The sequence below is a fragment of the Eumetopias jubatus genome, unplaced genomic scaffold (genome assembly GCF_037043125.1).
Source record: "Eumetopias jubatus isolate StellerSeaLion01/CBP00866 unplaced genomic scaffold, mEumJub1_p1.0 scaffold_1, whole genome shotgun sequence".
In the NCBI taxonomy this organism is placed as follows: Eukaryota; Metazoa; Chordata; class Mammalia; order Carnivora; family Otariidae; genus Eumetopias; species Eumetopias jubatus.
Window position 1 is genome coordinate 195,217,413 of NW_028274807.1, and position 19,219 is coordinate 195,236,631.

Genomic DNA, 19,219 nt, shown 5'->3' on the forward strand with positions numbered 1-19,219 from the left:
TGTTTGTATGTCTTTTTAAAACTGAGTTTGGGGCGCCTGGGTTGCTCAGTCGGTTAAGCGTCTGCCTTTGGTTCGGGTCGTGGTCCTGGGGTCCTGGGATCAAGCCCCGCTCCCTGCTCTGCAGGGAGTCTGCTTCTCCCTCTCCCTCTGTGCTCCGCCTGCTTGGGTTCTCTCTCTCTCCCTCTGTCAAATAAATAAAATCTTAAAAAAATAAATAAATAAAAATAAAACTGAGTTTGGATTTCCCAGTTTTTCATTTGTTTCTGGAGTGAGTTAGGCTCAGCAAACAATTATTAGGCTAAGCCTTGTTTGTCCATTTATGAGTAATACACTTAGTTCACTATTTATGAGTAATACAGTTAGTTCACTATTATTATAAATATAACTAGTTACTTATAAAAATACATGTTCACCGCACAGGGTTTGAAAAGTACCAAACTGTATTAAGAATAAAGCAAAATACTTGTTCTCCTCTCAGAAGGAAATATCCACTATGAGACATGCCTATGCATTTCTTCCCAGTATTGTTTTGTACATCTGTATGTTTACACACACACACACACACACACGCACACTAAAAGCATAATGTACATAAAATGTTATATTCTGATTTTAAAACTAATTTATTTTCTTATATTATTCAATTTCATTTTGACCACAATTTTATAATGTCTTCCTATCCTTTGGAACTTGGGTGACTTTTGCCACTACTTTATTATTGCTGGGTATGTGGGTTCTTCCTTTCCTCATTGTAGGTAAAACTGCAAGTCACTGACCGGTTTAGGTTACATTATTTCTACGAAAGAGGATTATTGGGTTAAAACACGCAAGTATGAAAGTTCTTCATATGTACTAGCAATGTATTCTTGGAGGTTTTTCATTTTGTTTTGTTTTGGTTTGGCTTTGTGTTTCATTTTTAACCAGTTTTCATGCCTAAGAGTGTAAAAGCTAAAAACTAAAAAAAGAATGTATCTTTTCATAATTGAATTCTGGTTCTTACCTTGCTTTTATCCTTGTTACAAAATCCCATGAAAGTTCCAATTTATATGAAAATGGGATGAAACCTGAACATTTTTTCCAGATATACAAGTAAACATACATTATGAGTTTGTTTAAAATTAACCAATTAGCTTTTTCAAACAAGAAAGGCAAATAGCATCCTGCTTCCGCACGGAACTCCACGGCCCCACATTGATCCATATGCTCTGCCAGCCCTCCCACCAGTGGGGAGCCATGCATTTTGAATCTGGGGGTCTTGCATTCTTATACGAATGGTCTCAAACACAGAGTTGGAGAGGGCTATGGGAGAGGGGTTGGCCAACACTCACATGGATATGAAATGGGCAAACTACACCTTCTTCGTCAGCTAATCTGAACTGCCACCAATATACCCACACAGAACTACACTGGGGAACAAAGTATGGGGCTCTGTGATAATCATCCTGGTTCAGCAATATGCTGTGACTCTGATCTCCAGAGTTTCATCACACTGGTCATGGGAGAGCTGCAGTGGCCAGACTTGTTCTGGTTTCTTCTTCCCTGGCCTTATTCACAGAGCAGATCTACTAATTCGAGTGGCAGCTACCATCTTACAGACTCAGTGTAGTCAATCTTAACAGCCCCTTCTCGGGGATGCCTATGAAAGATGCCTGTACATGTTCCTATAAAACAGTAAACTATAAAGGGGGAAAACAGGGTTATCAAAACAAGATATAATAATTCACACACAAGACATGTAAAGGTAAAAGCAAATGAGTCATAAACCAGAACCAAATGTAAATAGTTACCACCGCTCAGTTTCACACTTGATTTGCATGGATTTTGCTGGTTATATAACTGTAATGGAACACGAAAATCACTAGACCTACAGTCCTATGAAAACAGCAGCTTTGCAAACTTTCAATTTTCTATTTTCAATGACAGTTAATTCAACATTTCAAAGTACAGAAGTTAAATGAGGCGAAGAATGATAAATGATGCCCCATGATTGCTGAAATCTGATTACCCAGAGATAAGAACAGGCCAGATTCTACTTGCACAAGTTTGGACCTAAAGCATGAGACAAATGAAAGAAAGAATGGGAGGGAAAAAAAGCAAAAGGGGAAGAAAAACTTTAGGGAAATGAATGCTTCCATTTATCCCTCCTAAATATAATATAAACAAGGACACAAAGAAAATGCAAATGGATTCCGGATCCCATGGACACTCAGGGGGGATATTAATAAGCCAGTTCCATCCTGAAAGAAAACCCCCAAATCGACCTCCATTTAAGAAGCTAATTTATGCACTCCTGAGTCCTCATACAAGTTAAGCAGCACAGAATATCACAGCAGGCGTAGAACAACAGATCTTGAGCCCTGCTGTGTTTGTTCAAGAAGGCAAGTTAGCTATTCCTAACAGGAAACAAAACATGTCATTGGGCTATTAAACAGGGATCCTTTTGCCATACTGTGCAGCCCTGAATGCATCAATTGCTGTCCCAAACAGGATTAGAGATGTGGTTTTCTTTAACTACGGTTTTGAGAAAAATGCTTATGCTGCTCAGAATTCTCAGACTGATATTAACTAATCTAGTGCTGGGCCAGACAGAGCACTCTAGAAACCTTCAAGGAAAAGTCTCTGACATACTCCAAAGTTGTGAGAAGGCAGCACAAAATAAAGGGAAGGGGGTACAGATCGGGGGGGTGAGTTAACCCACGTACACAGCCAAATTTGTAATTCCCCCAAGAGTATTTTTGCCTTTAAGTATTCAAGGCCCCACTCTACAATGATTAATCATGCAGTGAACAACTGATATTTTGTTTCCGTAGACAAAACCCACCTGAATGAATATGCAGTTTGAAAAAAATGGACTATTTTTGCCATGAATGGCAATTGAAAGTACACTTGCAAATGGTTTTGGGTAATTCTGCTGTGTTATTATAAAATCGGATCTCCCAGATATTTCTGTAGAAGTCAAGAAGTTCCATGTAAGAAAAAAAAAAGGTAAACCTTTCTTACATATGGACCTTTCTTCATTGTTCAATGTAGGACAATCAATCCACTGGAGAAAGTGGTTCAATTTCCACTAAAAAGAACAGATTTGTGATGCCTTGAGGGCATCAGGTCTGTATTGCTACATGGTTTTTAACCAAAACTTCAGGATACTTCACTGCATTTGGTGAAAATATTGAATACTGATTAGGCATATCATCAGTTAGTACTATCCCAATGTGACAGCAATTTACAGAGTCTAGAAATGAATCACAGTAAAAACAAAATGAAATTCTTTTTGCAAACCATTGTTCTAGCAAATAGTCATAAGCGAGAAGGTAAGTTTTGAAAGACCCTCAAAATATCAGAATTATGAAAACCATAACTTCTAGCCAACAATCATTAATGACTACCATACATATGAGGGACACCCAAATGGGACATTTTCAGTGATAGATCAGCTAAGAGATTAAAGTAAGCATGTTTACAGAGACATAACTATTTAAAATATTTATGGAGAAAACAGTTGCAGATGATACAAAGAGAGATTCCAACAAAAACACAGGACAAATGCAGACACCATATGGTCCAATGTATGCACCCAAGACCTCATGTGAAAAGCAGGCCAAAGACGTAACAGCTGGAGATGCCTCCCTTTTACCCCCAGAACAACAAACTCTTGGGGGGTTTGGAAGAGGCTCATTATAATCATGTCCATGGCTGGTTGAAATCTATGGGTAACGTCAAAGGCTTTGGGAAGAAATGTCTCAAAACAATTGTTCCTGGAAGCCTTTGCTTTCTTGGGGTTTTAAGCCCAATCTGCATTTCCTTCTGACTCCACATAAAAGGTGAAGTCAGGTAATGAGAGTTTTTAATGAAATGGAGGAGCATCATGGATCTTTCACAGCACTTTTGCCGTCTCCTGATTATTCATTAGGCTTGAGTCAGAACCACAAATCACTGTGGAGGCCCCAGACCACCACATCCCATATGATCTGCTCATATGTTCTCTTGATTGCTGCTCTAGAGCATCAGAAGCCAAGACATGCAAATGGTAGTAGAAACTCTTAAGTTTTGTGAATGTCTAGTACATGGCAGGTTCTGTGCTAGGCATAAGTAAGAGAAATAACTCATAACAAAACTGGAAAACTAGTCTATCATTCTTGTTAAATAAAAAGAATCCTAAAGCTTAGAGAAGTTAACTAACTCGCCCATGGGCACAAATGGATGGAGGCTGGGATGCAACCCACCATATTCCTTGCTGGTCAAGCAGCAGGACAATGAGTTTGAGGGAGGGCTGATGCTCTTAGGAACCTCATATTTCCAGAAGAGTGTCCTGCAGGTGCCACTGAAGTAACACTGGGGATGGAGAGGGGCACTGATACTCATTCACCAGCAACTGAGACAAGCTGCCCTGAGGCAGGGTGCCCTCCACCTGCAGTGTGACTCTCCTCAGCTGCCCACCTCCTTCCAGCCCAGGTCCCTAAGGTTTAATTTATAGCCTTCTCCAAAGAGCTGAATTGCCCAGAAATGACTCCAAGGAGTTCTGAGACCATTTTTCATGCAGGGCTCTTAATAATTTTTAAGGTAAATACCTTTCTCTATTTTAACAAAAAGACAATTTGTATCCATGGTGAGGAATTGGAGGGGGAGAGAGCTATTCCTTGTGACACAGGGCTGCACAGCAAGCCCTTGGATGGTCCAGCGTCTTTCAGAAAGGCACTGGGGCATCCTCCTCAATTCCAAACTTTCTATTTGCATGGCATGTGATGTGAGTGACAGAAGGAAAGAGGGCAGGGAGCTAAGTGCTGTTGAAGAATCATATGTCCCAGCAACTTTTGTTCTTACCATATTCTGTGTTGGTTTGTTTCGAACCTTGTTTTAAAATTCCATGGCTGATGGCACCTCAAATTCATGAGGAATCTTCTACAACAGAATGCTTCTGTATATGGATCAGTGGGAGCTTGATGAATAAATTCCAGTATGTTGAGGCCAGTCCAGTTTTAGGCACTGAATTCATTAAGTCTCTTTACAAAGAAATTTCAAGTGTGGGCAATTAAGAAAGCATGACCTATTAAAGATGCCGATCCTTCCAGATAATGTGGAATTTTGACCATATATTTATTCTGGAAGCTGTTGTTCTACTCAAATACTTGAACTTTTAATGAAGTGTTCAGTCTTTTTGTGATGGCACTGAAGTGTAATCAAACATTACCACAAGCCAAGTCACACACTAGCATGTCTCGCCTTGTTTAAATATCTCAAATATATTTGAGTAATTGTGTAATGATTTCTAGGCCTCTGGTTGTCCATATGGTCTGAACAGACTGTCTTTTGTAGAGCAGTTGTGCTATCTCTCTCAACAGGAAGGAATCAAATCATCTTTGCTCCAAACTGGAAAGCTTGGGAGGTACTGCTTACATTTCGGGAGGTGCCTTACCTCAACTCTTGAAACAAAACCAACCCACATCTGGCCCCCAGAAATCACTGTGTCTTCTGGAAATCTTGCTTGTGTTTGTGAAATATCCCAGAACAAGTCAGCAGGCATCATGTGTCATGTTTTCTTCTGTAACTGTCCTTAGGATACAATGACATGCCATGGGGACAACATAGCAAAGCCAGCATGGCAATCACATGGAATCTTACTAGACAGAGAACATTCTACATGGTGAAACCAGATCATCTCAGACAGACAATGAGGACCAGTGAAAGGGTCTGACTTTGGCAAGAACTTTGCTCTAATTCTCTCCAGGTGGTACAGGCGATGAGACAAGCAAAGGAGCTATTGATTTTGCAATTAATGAAACCCACGGGGAGTCTTCAGATATTTGGCTTAAGAGTCCAGAATCTAAACTTAGTCACTGGGTCTTACAAATTATTCACATTAGCTGTATCCCTGGGAAAGTACCTCAGGGAAGACCTGGAATGCTGTGTTTGAAGGAATGTGCTAAACTGACCTTTGACCTATTATTTGAGAATTCTTAGCAAAATGTATGGGTGCAAGTTGCCCCCAAACTACTGGCCACAATAGGGTTCTTTGATGGGACAAACTTGGCAGGGAGACAGTGGACAGATGAGTCTCGTGGTCTTTCTGCTCCTGCCCAACCTCAGGCTTTTGAAGTTTTAAGAGGAAAACCATTTCACTGGTCATGAACAGTACTGAATGCACAAAATCATGGAGACATGCACAATTCGTGAGTTCTGGGGAAGACTGCAATGTTATGGAAAAGAGTTTACCTTTTGTGCCTGAGGGAGCTGAAAAACAAATAGGAAAACAAAACAAAAAGAAAAGAAAAAAGCAATCATTACATAAAAAGTCAAGATTAACTGTAAAACTTCATTTGATCACTATTGGCAAATGGAAAAACCAAAACTGGGAGAAAAAGAGGGAAATAAAACTAAAGCCATGTAATTTCCCCAAATTAAGCTACGGTGCTGATTATTCAACCTGCTGTCTGAATCCAGAGTATCAACAGACAATCTGTGAGCACATGTTTTGGGAATCACCACGCCCATGCAGGCAGTTTGGCAACTTCCTGCAATGCTAGACCTGAGGTTCTTCTGTTCAGTGCCCACAAACACACATTTCCAAGACCCAATTCCTCCTTCTTGCACACCAATGGTTTCCTAGTAGAGGAGGACTTTCTGGGGACATCTGGGGCTGTTAAAACTGGTGAGGGGAGGGAGCCAGAGATATTGGCTTCTAGTGGGTAGAGACCAGGGATGCTGCTAAACATCTTACAATGCAGGGGATAGCCCCCACAAAAAAGAATTATCTAGCCCACATGCCGATTGTGCCAAAGTTGAGAAACCCTTCTGTACATAAAGGTAAGACCATTAGAAGAATGTTCTGTTTTTAAAGTCAATTTTTCTTGCTTTGTAGCACATTGTTTCTTTTACTGATGGTTAAGAAAGCATGCACAAGGATTTGTGCATTTGAAATAAAGCTCATATTCTAAGAACAACGAAAAGGCAGTCAGTTAACCCATAAAATAAGACATAATAGCTTTCTCAATGGTACAGGCAAGAAACTGAAATTACAGGTATGTGGGAAAAGATGAACATTTACGAGACATACTTGCCTATTTTTCAACATTGAGACTATTAGGCTGTGGTTTAATGCCACTGTATTTGTGACTGCCATTAGAGCATGTGACGTTTTGAAAAGCATTTTTCTAATCTGAAATGGAAATTACATTATCCGTGTATTAAATACCAAATCTAGGAGTTACATAATTTTCAAGACTTACTTCTCATCATAGAGACTAACATTTATTGTGTGTGAACTTGTCACCAGACACTGTTTTAAGCCTTTTATTTGCATTATCCTACCAAATCAAAGCAACCCAATAGTACCCTTATTATCCTCATTTTATAGATGAAAAATAAAATGGAACCTAGAGGGTAAGTAATTATATAATGTCCCATAGATAATAAATTGTAGAGCTGGGTTGCCTAACTTTAGAAGGTACAAATTCAACCCAACTCACACAGCAAAGGCCATGAACACGAGGAAATTAGACAGCAGACTTTTCTCTCTTTCTCTCTAGAGCTTATAACATTGGAAGTGCTAGAAGACACAAAAATAACTAAACCAGACATCTTGGGGTCCCATTTGAACCTTTTGCCTTCCCCATTCATTTAGCCCTGGGAAGAAGGCTCTCTCTTCATATGCACTAAGACCAGGGCTTCGGCCCTGCACCTGTGGATAGAGCCCAGCAAACGGCAGAAGGGATAGACATAAGCCAACAAAATGCCTTGGATCTCAGAGACAACTCCAGAATAATTTGGAGAATGTCCATGAAGAGCAGACCCAACCTCTCCAACACTCATTTTTCAAGCAGTTTTATCCCAAAAGGTCTCCCGATTTAAGGAAATAGGAATAGTACAAGCAAGCTTTTCTGATTCTTTCATCCTAGTTATGGTTATGGTGGCCACTATTCCAAAAGGAAGCTTGTGAGTTCCTCCAGTGCTTCTTAAGAGTTCAGAAAATATGTATCAAGGGGTGAGAAATTGAGCCTAAAATGAGGGATCACTTCAAGTAAAGTCTTTTAAATATTAAACATTTTTTTCATACGATGGGAAAGAAATGGTGGAGACACGAACATTAAGGGAATGATAAATGCACATTTCCTTAGGAAAGCATTTGTGTTGAATCACAGCTTGTCATATGAAATGCACGGGGGGCCCTGAGAATTACAAATGTTTGATGAACTGTAAAATAAATACCAAGGTTCAGTCCTGCACAACTGCCGGACTTGACAGCCTCTGAAAGGAGAGCTACCCTTTCTCTCTCTCTTTCTGGAAGCTTCATCTCAGCCAAGCAGGAAACACCTCTTTTTGACTCACCCATTTAAGCACATGAGAAGGAAAATGAGAGACCAGGCCTTTGTGGTGATGTCCTCAGTTTAAGACTGTCCTCAAACTCTCCACAAAACATGTATTTTCCTCAAGAAATAACTCATGAGAACAAAGAACCACTTTCCTATCAGAGCTTTGAAGGAACAGAAATTACAGCTTGCAGTGCCCTCAACAGGTTGGACCTCTGAGAATGAGCTTCAGAATAGAACACAGCATATTTAGATCAGATCATTAGCAGCCACAGATGCTACTACTTGGGAGTCAGTTCCCCTGACGACATATCATCCACCCAACAGTCACAGACGGTGTACAGGAGCCTGAGCTGGGAACCTGACCGGCCGGACACTTGGGGCCTCTTGCTGGAGTCTTGAGGCATGTGCCTTCCAGCCTTTGGCCAGATGCTTGTCTGTAAAAAGGGATGGTGGAGGGAGGGCTGGGAAATGTGCCAAATCTTGGATGGCCAATAGATTTTGTCTTGATAGCCAAGTCTGACTGATTAGTAATGGCTGTCTGGAGGGCCGTGTTGAGAAGGATTCTGAAGTTATGTCTGAGTTTTGTTGGAAAGAATGTAAGAGCCAAATGGCAATATCCTTTGTGGGTTAAAAACTCAGGAATGGCAAACCATATCCCTGGACACGATGATCTCTCAAGGTCTTCCTATACTTTTTCTTTGTAGTTCTGAGCACATCTATGATTTCTACATAACTTATTTGTTTAATGTCTCTTCCCTGCTAGGTCACAAGCACCACTAGGGCATGAGGATATTTACCCTGTATGTAAGTCTTTATGAAATTCTCTAAGCTGTGCCTGTAACTGGTGTCCAACCTGTTAAAGAAGGTACCTTGTTACTAGGGTATACCTAAGGCTGATGCTAGGGAAAGAGAATTGGACTAACTGCCTTGAATCCACACCACCTCCACAAACACACCATGTTGATGACCCAAGATGACAGCTTTCAAGAGAAAAAGAAATCTGACAGAAGGATGGACATGAGCTCTCAGATTCCCATATGCCTGACATGGATGTCTATATATGTGCAGACTGTCTCACTGACCCATGGATGCACATAAAGCCAGCCTGGGAACTTCCCATCATCATGTGGTCTAAGCTGAGGAAATGTCTTTACAAAAGCCACCTAGGCATTGTCAACCCAGCTCTACATCTCTGGATCTGTTTCTTCACTTACTATATAAGAGTCTGCATGGGCAGCTTCAGGTTGCTTCCAGGCTAAACCCCAAGTTGTACAATTCTCTATCCAAATGTGCACATCCTCCAGTCACTTTTTAAAAGGAAGGGTAAAGAAAGAAAAAAGTAGTGGTATGTTCTGGGCTCCCACATTCCTGAAGAAAAGCTGGGCACTGGATGCATCCATGAGATACCTGACATTTGAACGTGGAAAAACTGAGAAAGTGTCATTCGAAAGAGAATGGAGGAGAGGAAAGGTGATGAAGATGAAGATGACAGTAAAAACAGCACAAGCCACTCTTTAGTGGATACTCTCAATGGACCAGGTACTTGGCTAAGCACTTTTTCATCTTGAGCAATGTTGGTCCTCACAGCGGACCTCCCTCCAAGTTAGACAGTAGTATCATCCAGTTTATAGATGAGGAAACAGATAATATTTAGAATAGCTAAGTACCTTGCCAAGGTCACTCAGGCAGGAAATGCTTGAGCTGAGGGTCAAAGTCAAGTCTCTCAGCAGCCCCGACTCTGCTTTATCCATCAGGCTCAAGGTGCTGCTCCTCATGCAGACCGAGGGCACTAGCACCAACCCAAGCTCCTGAAGGACTTCTCAGGCCATTCCATCTGGGCATCTCCCATACTGGAAAGGGGAATGAGAAATTCCAGCACCACCCATTATGGGAGAGTCTGGATGGAGACAGAAAATCCAGCTTACCACAGTTCTCAGTATGTGGTGCATGATGTCACCGTGTAGCATAAATATTTACCATGCCCTTTCCTGTCGCAGACATTTACACTTATTCTCTCCTCATCCTGGGACTCTCCCTCATACCCCTCCCTGCTAGCCTAGCAAATGCCTACTTCTCTGGTCAGTTGTCATTACCTCAAAAAAGCCTTGTCTAACCTCTTGCATCATAAGTCCTCATCACATGCCCTCATAATATCACATGCCTCCCATTCACGGTAGAGTTACTACTACTACTTGCAGTAACTGCTATGCTGCCCTTCTTTTTTTGGTAACAGAAACCAAACTTTTAGCCAGAGTCAGCTAAATGACCCTGTTAGAGGTTGATATGGCTAAGTGGTTCAGCCGTGGTCAATGAGATATCCACGGATGTGGCTTTTCCAGATAGTGTCCTTAAAAGGACTCCCTCCATCCTGCTGCCAGTAAGGTACCTGTGATGGCTGGTGCTCTAGCAGTCATTCTGGACTGTGAGGTTATCTTGAGGATGAAAACCACATACTAGGATGGTGAGGACAGCAGTAATGACAGGCAATTATAACAGCTATGGCCAGCTATTCACCATTCTAATTGCTTCACCTATATTAATTTATTGAAAACTCACAGGAACATTATTAGGTAAGTTCTATTATTACCCCAGTTTTGTAGATGATGGAACCACAAGGTCACATGGCCAGAAAGCAGCAAAGACAGGATTCGAGAAGAGAGACCAGTAGGAAGGGCAGTGAATAATCCGGATGAGAAATAATGGAGCACTGAATCAGGGTGCTGGTGGTGGAGGTGGCGGGCAGTGGTCTGACCTTAGATCTATTTCAGAGCAGACTTGATAGAGATTGATAAGATAATATGGGAGGAGAGACATCAAGAGTGCATCCAAGGGTTTAGGTCCATGCAAATGCAAAAATGGAACAGCCATTTACTGAAAAGAGGAAGACAAAAGGAGGAGAGTATTTGAGGAAAGCTCTCCAGAGTTGAGTTTTTCTACAATTGACAATTTTAGGATATCTCTTAGACTGGCAGGCAGAAGTGTAGGGTGGGCAACATGGTCACCATCGGTATGCCGACAAGGTCACTCAGGGAGTGCATGCAGATAGAAGAGAGCTTGTGTCAAGGACAGAACAGGAACATTCCACCAGATAGAGGTCTGGAAGCCAACGGGAGCCAGTGAAAAGAGCAGTAAGGAGCCAGGGGGGAGGTGGGAGTTCAGAGAGTGCTCTGAGACCCTGAAGCTAAATAAAGGTGCTTCAAAGTGAGACAGTACCTCCACCAAGGGAAGGGAGCCCTTTTGCTTTAACTTTCCTTATTCACTTCATTTATATCTCAGAGTTCTGCACAGAGTCACAGGGAAACAGAGGGGACATCCATCCATCACTCTTGCTCAATGAAGTTCCGGAGTTGAATGGACTCCTTTTCAAAAATAAAACTCCAATTAAAGATCTATTGATCAAAACAACACATTTCACTATGAAATATGTAAAGACCAAATGGGAAACAAAGTATTTTCCTGCCAACTGTATAAAACAAAACAAAACAAAAAAAGCCTGGCCTACATATGTTTACTCCATTTGTAAAACTGGCCCTTTGCCTCAGGCCTTATGAATGAGTGATAAATCCCTGCTTGTTGCAAAGTTTCCTTGTGTTCATTTATTTTTATTGTGCATGTTTGCATTTATAATCTTCCATTCTTCTTCATTAAGCAATGTGGATAAAGATCCCTATTCCTCTTATATATCAGAGGAAGTTCTGCTAATTGGCTCAAACTCCAAAACCTGTACACCAAGGACGGAAAGGCTCTGATGAGCTAAGATTTGGCGGTGTAGTTTCTGTCCCACATCCATCCACTTCTGCCACCCCATGCCAAGCCACAATTGTGGCTCTTCCATCCCCTCCCTTTGATTCTTCCCCCCAGCCCCATCTCTATACTGCATCCAAAATAATCTAAATGTATAAACCTGGTACTTTGCCAGCCCTCACTTGCCTCAAAGGCTTTGTGTGGCTATTTTCTCTGGTGGCCTAATGCTCTGTCCCCTGCCCATGCCAATTCCATGACACCCCCCACAAGCCAGGCCTCACCAATTCCTACCCATCTGTCAGATTGCAGCTCTGCTGGTATCTCCTCTGACTGAAGTCCCTATCTCAACCAAGTGTCTTTCTATGACATCATCTTGTTTATTCCTGTCTTAGCATGTATCACCTTCTGTAATCTTCTTGTTTACTTTCTAATTACCTCTCCACATAAGAATTTAAGATTCATTCAGGGCCCACATCTATTGTATTCATTGTTTTATCACCACAGAGTACACCTGTACGGTACCTGGCCCTTGCTAATCATTCAGTACATATTTGTTGGAGGAACAGAGAAAGGAGAGAAGGAAGGAAGGAAGGAAGGAAGGGGAAAAAGGAGAGAAGGAAAGGAAGCAGAATGAAGAGATGAAGGAAGGAGAGCCTTAGAATCTGGTAGGCCAGGTTTCAAATCCTACCTCTACCATTTACTAGCTGTGAGGACTTGGACGATAATATATTCTCTCAGAGCTCTGGGTTTCTCATCTCTAAGACTGTAATAGTAACACTATTACAAGGGATTAATGTGAGGATTGCATGAGATAAATACCTGCTGAGAACCTACAACAGCCACCAGCCCATAATAGTTGCTCTCTTTACCCCTTGACCTTGTAACCTCTGCAGTTTTCAGAGTTGGCCCCAATATTATAGTGTATGAGAGATTATACTAATAACCAAGTACCTCATGGTCCATAAATGAGCCCACGGACCTGGAATCATAATCTCCCTCAGTGGGCCATCACTTCTTCACAGTGGTTATGTGAAGAAGTAATAAAGCCTGGATAAGGTGTCTTAGGCAGTACGTAACTCTTTCAATGGACGTGTGTCTCTTTGCTTTCAACATAAGCCCCTTCTTTTTGTAGTAGTTCCCATGCTTTGGGTAAGGCTCTCTTCCAAGCTCCTTGATGTGGACAGTGCCACGACCTAAGCCAACCAACTCATCACTCTCCCCTGGCCACAGCAAATGGCTCAGAGTGGACATGTGACCTAAACTAGTCTAGTGAGGACTTTTATAGAAGTAATCAATAATTACATCCCTCTCCCCATTTCTATACTCTTCCCTTTCCTCTCTCAACTAGTGTCTGAGGGGATTCACCTCTGCAAACAGTGTACCAAATGGGGCCTAAGAGTAAAAGCCAACACTATAAAAGGTGGGAAGTTAAAGGGGCAGAACTCAGTGCCCATGGCATCATTTGAGCCCCATGTCCATCCACGGGACTTAGCTTCTAGTGGCTTCCAGCTTTAGTAGGAGCCATGGGGACATCCTGAGAGAACTGAGTTCTCATTATTCCCATAGAGAGTGGGAGCTGGTCACATGTAGTATACACCATGGCTGCTCACAACTAGATTTTACTTGTAAAAGTCAAGGGATCCATCAAAAATTTCTGTAGTTTTGCTCGATTTCAAAAATACTCAGAAGGAATTTCCTCAAAAGCTTTCCAATGGCATATGTGAAGTTTCCTCACAAAAACACAGGGCATCATATTTTGGTCTTTACGACAATGTTAGATGAGTCAGGAGACAAAAGGTATCTCTTTGTGTCATTGTCCTGTTTCTCAGAATCTCCTCCCCGCTGGCTTCCAGCCAGGCTACTTCCTCTACTTCTTACACTTCTTACAGTCTTACTTTCTCCACTCCTCTTCCTCCTTAAATATGGGCACCCTGTTGCTCATTCTGCAATCCCCTCAGTGAGGGCCCCCCTCTGGGCTCATGGTTTCAACCAAGCCCCGCTCATGGTGATGATGAGAGGGGAGAGAGTGGGAAGGAGAACAGTGGTAGAGGTAGACAACCCTGCAGACTGGACGACAGGAATAAAAACAGGGTCAATAAAAAAAATAAATAAATAGAACTGATTTTTCTATTCAAGCCCCCATCAGAATTTTTGCTTCATATCCTAGAAGTCCTTCAAACCCTATTAGAAAGACTCATGGGGAGAATGATTATCTCTGTACTCCAAATTTTCTTGCTTCTATCAGTTTGAGTGTTCTCTTATCTGACCACATACAATTTATTAATGATTTCTCAGTATCTAGTTTGGGGTACAAACAGAACTTTAACTTATTTTTTCTAGCAGTGTGTTTAAAAGCAAAAAGAAATGCCTAAGAAGATCTTTCTTTGTAACACACTTGCTTTTTAAAGTGTTTCTTTAAAACAAAAATCATATCAGCAATGCATGTTCCTTGTAGAAAATCAGATGTCAAAGAGAGGCAAAAGGAGAATTTAAGGCCACCTCTGACACTAGCATCCATTTCCCCCCCCAACATCCATTGTTGTCCTCAGTTAACATTATGTTAAATGACTACACAGTATTCCAGTATTTGAATATATGATAAATGACTTAGGAGCTATCTAGGCTCTATTCTCCTTGTCACTAAAGTAAATGACTGCAATAAACATCCTTGTAGTGTGCACATGTTTGTAATAAACATCTTTGTAGTAAAACTGTTGCACACACTCTCAACTTTTCAAGAAGCTGAATTATTAAAGGGCATTGCATATTTCAGTCCATGTGCTTTCTAGAATGCTGTCCTAATTTACACTCTGAGCAGGATTCTCTTTTTCCGATGTTCACTTCACCACCCCAAGCCAGCACTATGTATTTTCATCTTAAAAAATCTTCCAGTAATTTTTAAAGGTTAGATTATATGGATGAACTTTTTCCAGAGTTCAAATGACTTAGAGAGAGAGAGAGGATATTCAACTTTAAAATCCCCAAATGGCCAAAGGGTTCACTCTGTTGTGGGTCTCCAGAGAGCACTGCCTTGCTTACTGCAGACTAGCACCTCCAGGTTATTTAGTGGAAAAGAAGTGGATTGATAACTAAAGGTCATATTTTTCAAACTTAATTTTGGATCAAAAAAATCTGGTGTTTTTGTTCCAGCAGGAGAGCCCTGCCCAGATGAAAAGCAAGCCTGCATAAATTATTCACTTGATGGCAGACATTTTAGGGGACACTGGAAAATGTGGATTATTAATGGGCAGACCAGAACAATTCTCACATTACATATAGCTAAGGACTATCAGCTGGGGGAAAGCCCCAGACATTTTGCTCGTTATAATGTTCTAAAAATTCTCACAATAAGAAGTCATTTCTCATCAGGCTCGAACTCCGCATTGTATTGGGAAAATAAGTTTCCAATTAAAATTGTCATTCTTCAGCTTTATTTTGTGTGGTCATCTTGCTGAAAAATTATATGGAGTTCTGGCAATGTGGGGGAGCCCACAGTCCTGCCGGTTTCCTGTGAGAACATGGATTGGTAGAATCAAGGGGGAATTTGGCAAAGTCCAGATAAAACCACTACCATGATACATTTGTATCTCCTGTTTGAAAACCACATTGGTCCACATGGCAGTCCAGGGATCAGTGTAGATTAAGGAGGATCTGATAGGGAAGGAAGCTCTTTTCTGCAGGATTCATTTTGGAAATATCTGAACAGGATGCAAACCCACTCAGACCTTCTCTTGAACTCCCACCCTACCAGTGTCACTTTTCAACATTGTGACTGCTTCCAGTTGGATGCTCTGAGCTGCTGGTTTTAATTAAAACTTAATTTGCAAAAATGTTTCATAATTTATGCATGTCATATAATTCCTCTGAGACTATGAACTTGGAGCCAACTCAGGGCCTTATAAGGAGACATTGTACCGAGAAGGTTGGGGGAGAAAGGGATGTAGGAGGAGAAGTACCAACAGGGGTGCAACAGAGGAAGGTACTGATACTTTCTTTCAGCTTTCCATCACCTGGATCTGCAGCCACCTGGGAGAGATATGGGCCTTGATGTCTGGAAGCAGAGAGCCCATCTGGCAGGTCATAGACTCAGAGAACCAAAGGGTCAGCAGCGGCCAGAATGGTCCTCCAAGGAAGGTCTTACCAGGGGAGATGATGAGCCAAAGAACGTGAAACCCTCCAAAAGAGATGAATGGGTTCCCACTCTCCCCACAAAAGGAGACATTGAAAACCCACAGAGGAAAATTAATGAAAACTCAAGAGTTTGCAATGAAACCATTACTTCACTCAACAGATGTCTTCCAAGAGAGAGTTTGCAGGGATCTGCCAAACTGTTGAACCACAAAGAAGTCTGTGTAGCAACTTAACTAGAAATATTAGGCCACTAAGAAAGATGACCAGAAAGACCCTCCCCTCAATACACATCCTTTGTTAATTATAAAGTGAAAGGATCTCCAGTCACCCTCTCTGTCTGCAGTGGAAAAAAAAATCTATATAGACAGAATTTGACACAGAAAAAATCAAAGAGGCCAGAAAAGAAAGTGCACATGTATTCTGCATACTCACAAAGGATGGGCCAGTGTCAGTGCCATAGTCTTTAGTGGCCAACCTGGTAAGTTTTACATTTCACTGATGGATGATCTCTATCTTGATATCTATAACTTAAAGGTCCTTCTACTTCCTGCTGCCCAGGAAAAAAACATTATAACCTATTACGTAAAAGCAAGAGACTATGTAGTTTATCTATCAATTTTGTGTCTCACAGAAGTGGACACATTAAATAAACATTTGAGGGTAAAGGTGTGAGCTGTGGGTGACAGATAATCCTCTGTTGATGTTCTCAATTAGGAGATCCTTCAGGAAACTTCCCACTCTGTGATTCTTGTCTATAATTCTAGTTTATGAGTTCTTCTCTACGAAAAATCTATGAATATTTCCTTCTCTTCCATACTGTTTTCAACTTCGCCCATCAATGAATATATTTTATGTTAACCTGGAGAGAGGAAGAGCTGGCAAAGCCATGAGTTGAATGATACTAATTCTCTTTGTGCATCTGAGCACTTTGCAAGTCAAGAGTGGATGCTATTTACTAACAATGAGAACTTGCACATGCTGAGTGCTGACTCTAAGCCAGGCCAGGAGTTAAGGCCTCTGAATACATCCTCATGAGAAATTCTCACACAACTCTAAGGGCCAGATATATTCACTTACATTCCAAACATGGGGAAATTAAGACTGACTCCAAACCTTGTTTTTTGACCCAATGGGATAAACAAGTCACACAATCCAATTAGTCTTTTTTCTAAAAAAAGCTTAGAATAATCTATAAATGGATAATGAAGGGAATCCAACATAAAACGAAAATTTAAGTGGTCTGCTTGGCAGTAGAACAGAAGGGAGCTTTGTCCTTCACTCAAGCCTGCTGACACACTGACTACCACACCTACCACACTACTTCAGGCTTGTTTTGGTCACGTCTAGAAAGGAGGAGACCTATTAATATGCTAGAACTGCTGATCTCTCAAAATACATTTTGCTCCCCACCCCCCCAAATCTGGTGTTTGGCAATCTTTAAGCACATTTTGCCAAACACATGTTCCTATAATTTTAAAGTCCATGTGTATTTACAGTGGAATTTTTCTCATGGTCTTCATTAGTTTATAATTAAATCATAAAACAGAGTAACTCTTATCCAATATCTTTATTTCCTAGTGCTTTGTGTTGTTGTTGTTATTACAGGATATTCTTTCTCTGAGTTAAGAAAGTCAGATCTTACCAGTGACACTTAGGCCCAAATCTCAAAGAGGCTAATATAATTCTGAAGTTCACATTAAAACATATACTTCTGACTGAATCCAAATGCCAAAACCTGAGCTACAAAATGCTGTCATTTATATTGAATTCAGAAGTTAGGGAACGTGATCAAGGAACAAAAAAAGAAGCATAAATAGGGCTATCTTGCAATTAAACTGACTTAGTATAGTATTACATATAAATAAAAATTATTTCAATGTCATATCCAATAAATTGTCACTGTCTTAAAAAGTTAAAAAAAAAAGATGAACATTATTCTCTGGTAACAGTAATCTAAACCCAATATGTTTGTTAATATTGAATATGAACAAATAAATGAAACAATGTAATTAAATAACCTTGAAAATACAACAAACTAATCAACTAATCATCATCATCTTTTATTTCTAAATTTCTACTGTGGTCACAATAGAATAACTAGTATTGGATTAGCTCTCTTGACACAAACAAGTAATTAAGTGGACAGAATACACACAAAAAAGTCCTTTTATATTGGCCAACAATCAACACAGACTTCACTTTCTAGAAGACACAAAACTGAGATGAGACTCATGATACTCTGCCTGGAGGCAGTTACAAGACCCTAGAGTAGGGAGGTTGGGCCCATGCAAAGCCTAGTAGTTATGCTGAATTGAGGAGGAATTAATCAGAGTTTATAGAGGCTGAGGTGGCTGAAATTTTCAAAGTAGAGCACTGGAGAGAGAAGGCTATACAGAGAAAGAGCTCCAGAAATTTAGAGGGAGGTCTTCTTGAGTCTTTGATGTAATACTAAAATGAGTATGTATAGGGTGAGACTCTACAAGACTGGGCAAAGCACAATTACAGGGGTTGGGGTGGGGTGGGGAGGAGAACTTCAGTAAAGCTGTAAGCTAAAAAAATCCACTGGGCTCCAACTATGGCTGGGAATTTATAAGTTCCAACCAGTCAGAATAGAGTTCTCTGTTAAACCTGGAACATTTGGTAGGAACCCCAAAAAGATTGTTCCTAGGATTAAAACTAAACTAGCCTTAGACTGAAAGATACACCAAACCTGCCTAACCAAAGCTTAAAACCAAGCATTTAAAGGGCCAAGCTCATACATAAGTAAATTAACTGGCCACCAGAACAGAGCTCAACACTCTTTAAAGGAAGACAACAAAATCCAGACACTTACCACAATGCCCACAATCATGATGTCATTATGTCCAACACTTAATAAAAAAAATTACTAGATATAGAAACACAAAAATGTGACTCTTAAGAAGGAAAACAATCAATCAATAGAAATATACCCAGAAATGATGCAACTGGAAACCATGACTTTAAATTATTTATTAAAGATACAATCAAGGATTTAAAGGGAAACTTGAACATTATGA

General features: G+C 40.7%; 1 protein-coding gene across 2 annotated transcripts in view; it reads right to left on the reverse strand.

Moving 5' to 3' along the window:
• The window catches only part of CACNA2D3 (calcium voltage-gated channel auxiliary subunit alpha2delta 3), an 889,368-nt gene that overhangs the window by 245,047 nt on the left and 625,102 nt on the right, over nucleotides 1-19,219 (reverse strand). For both annotated transcript variants that reach the window (XM_088022023.1, XM_028124497.2), the window contains exon 14: nucleotides 6,211-6,228. In XM_088022023.1, coding sequence (XP_087878149.1) covers nucleotides 6,211-6,228 — 18 coding nt within the window. The remainder of the gene's footprint in view (nucleotides 1-6,210; nucleotides 6,229-19,219) is intronic.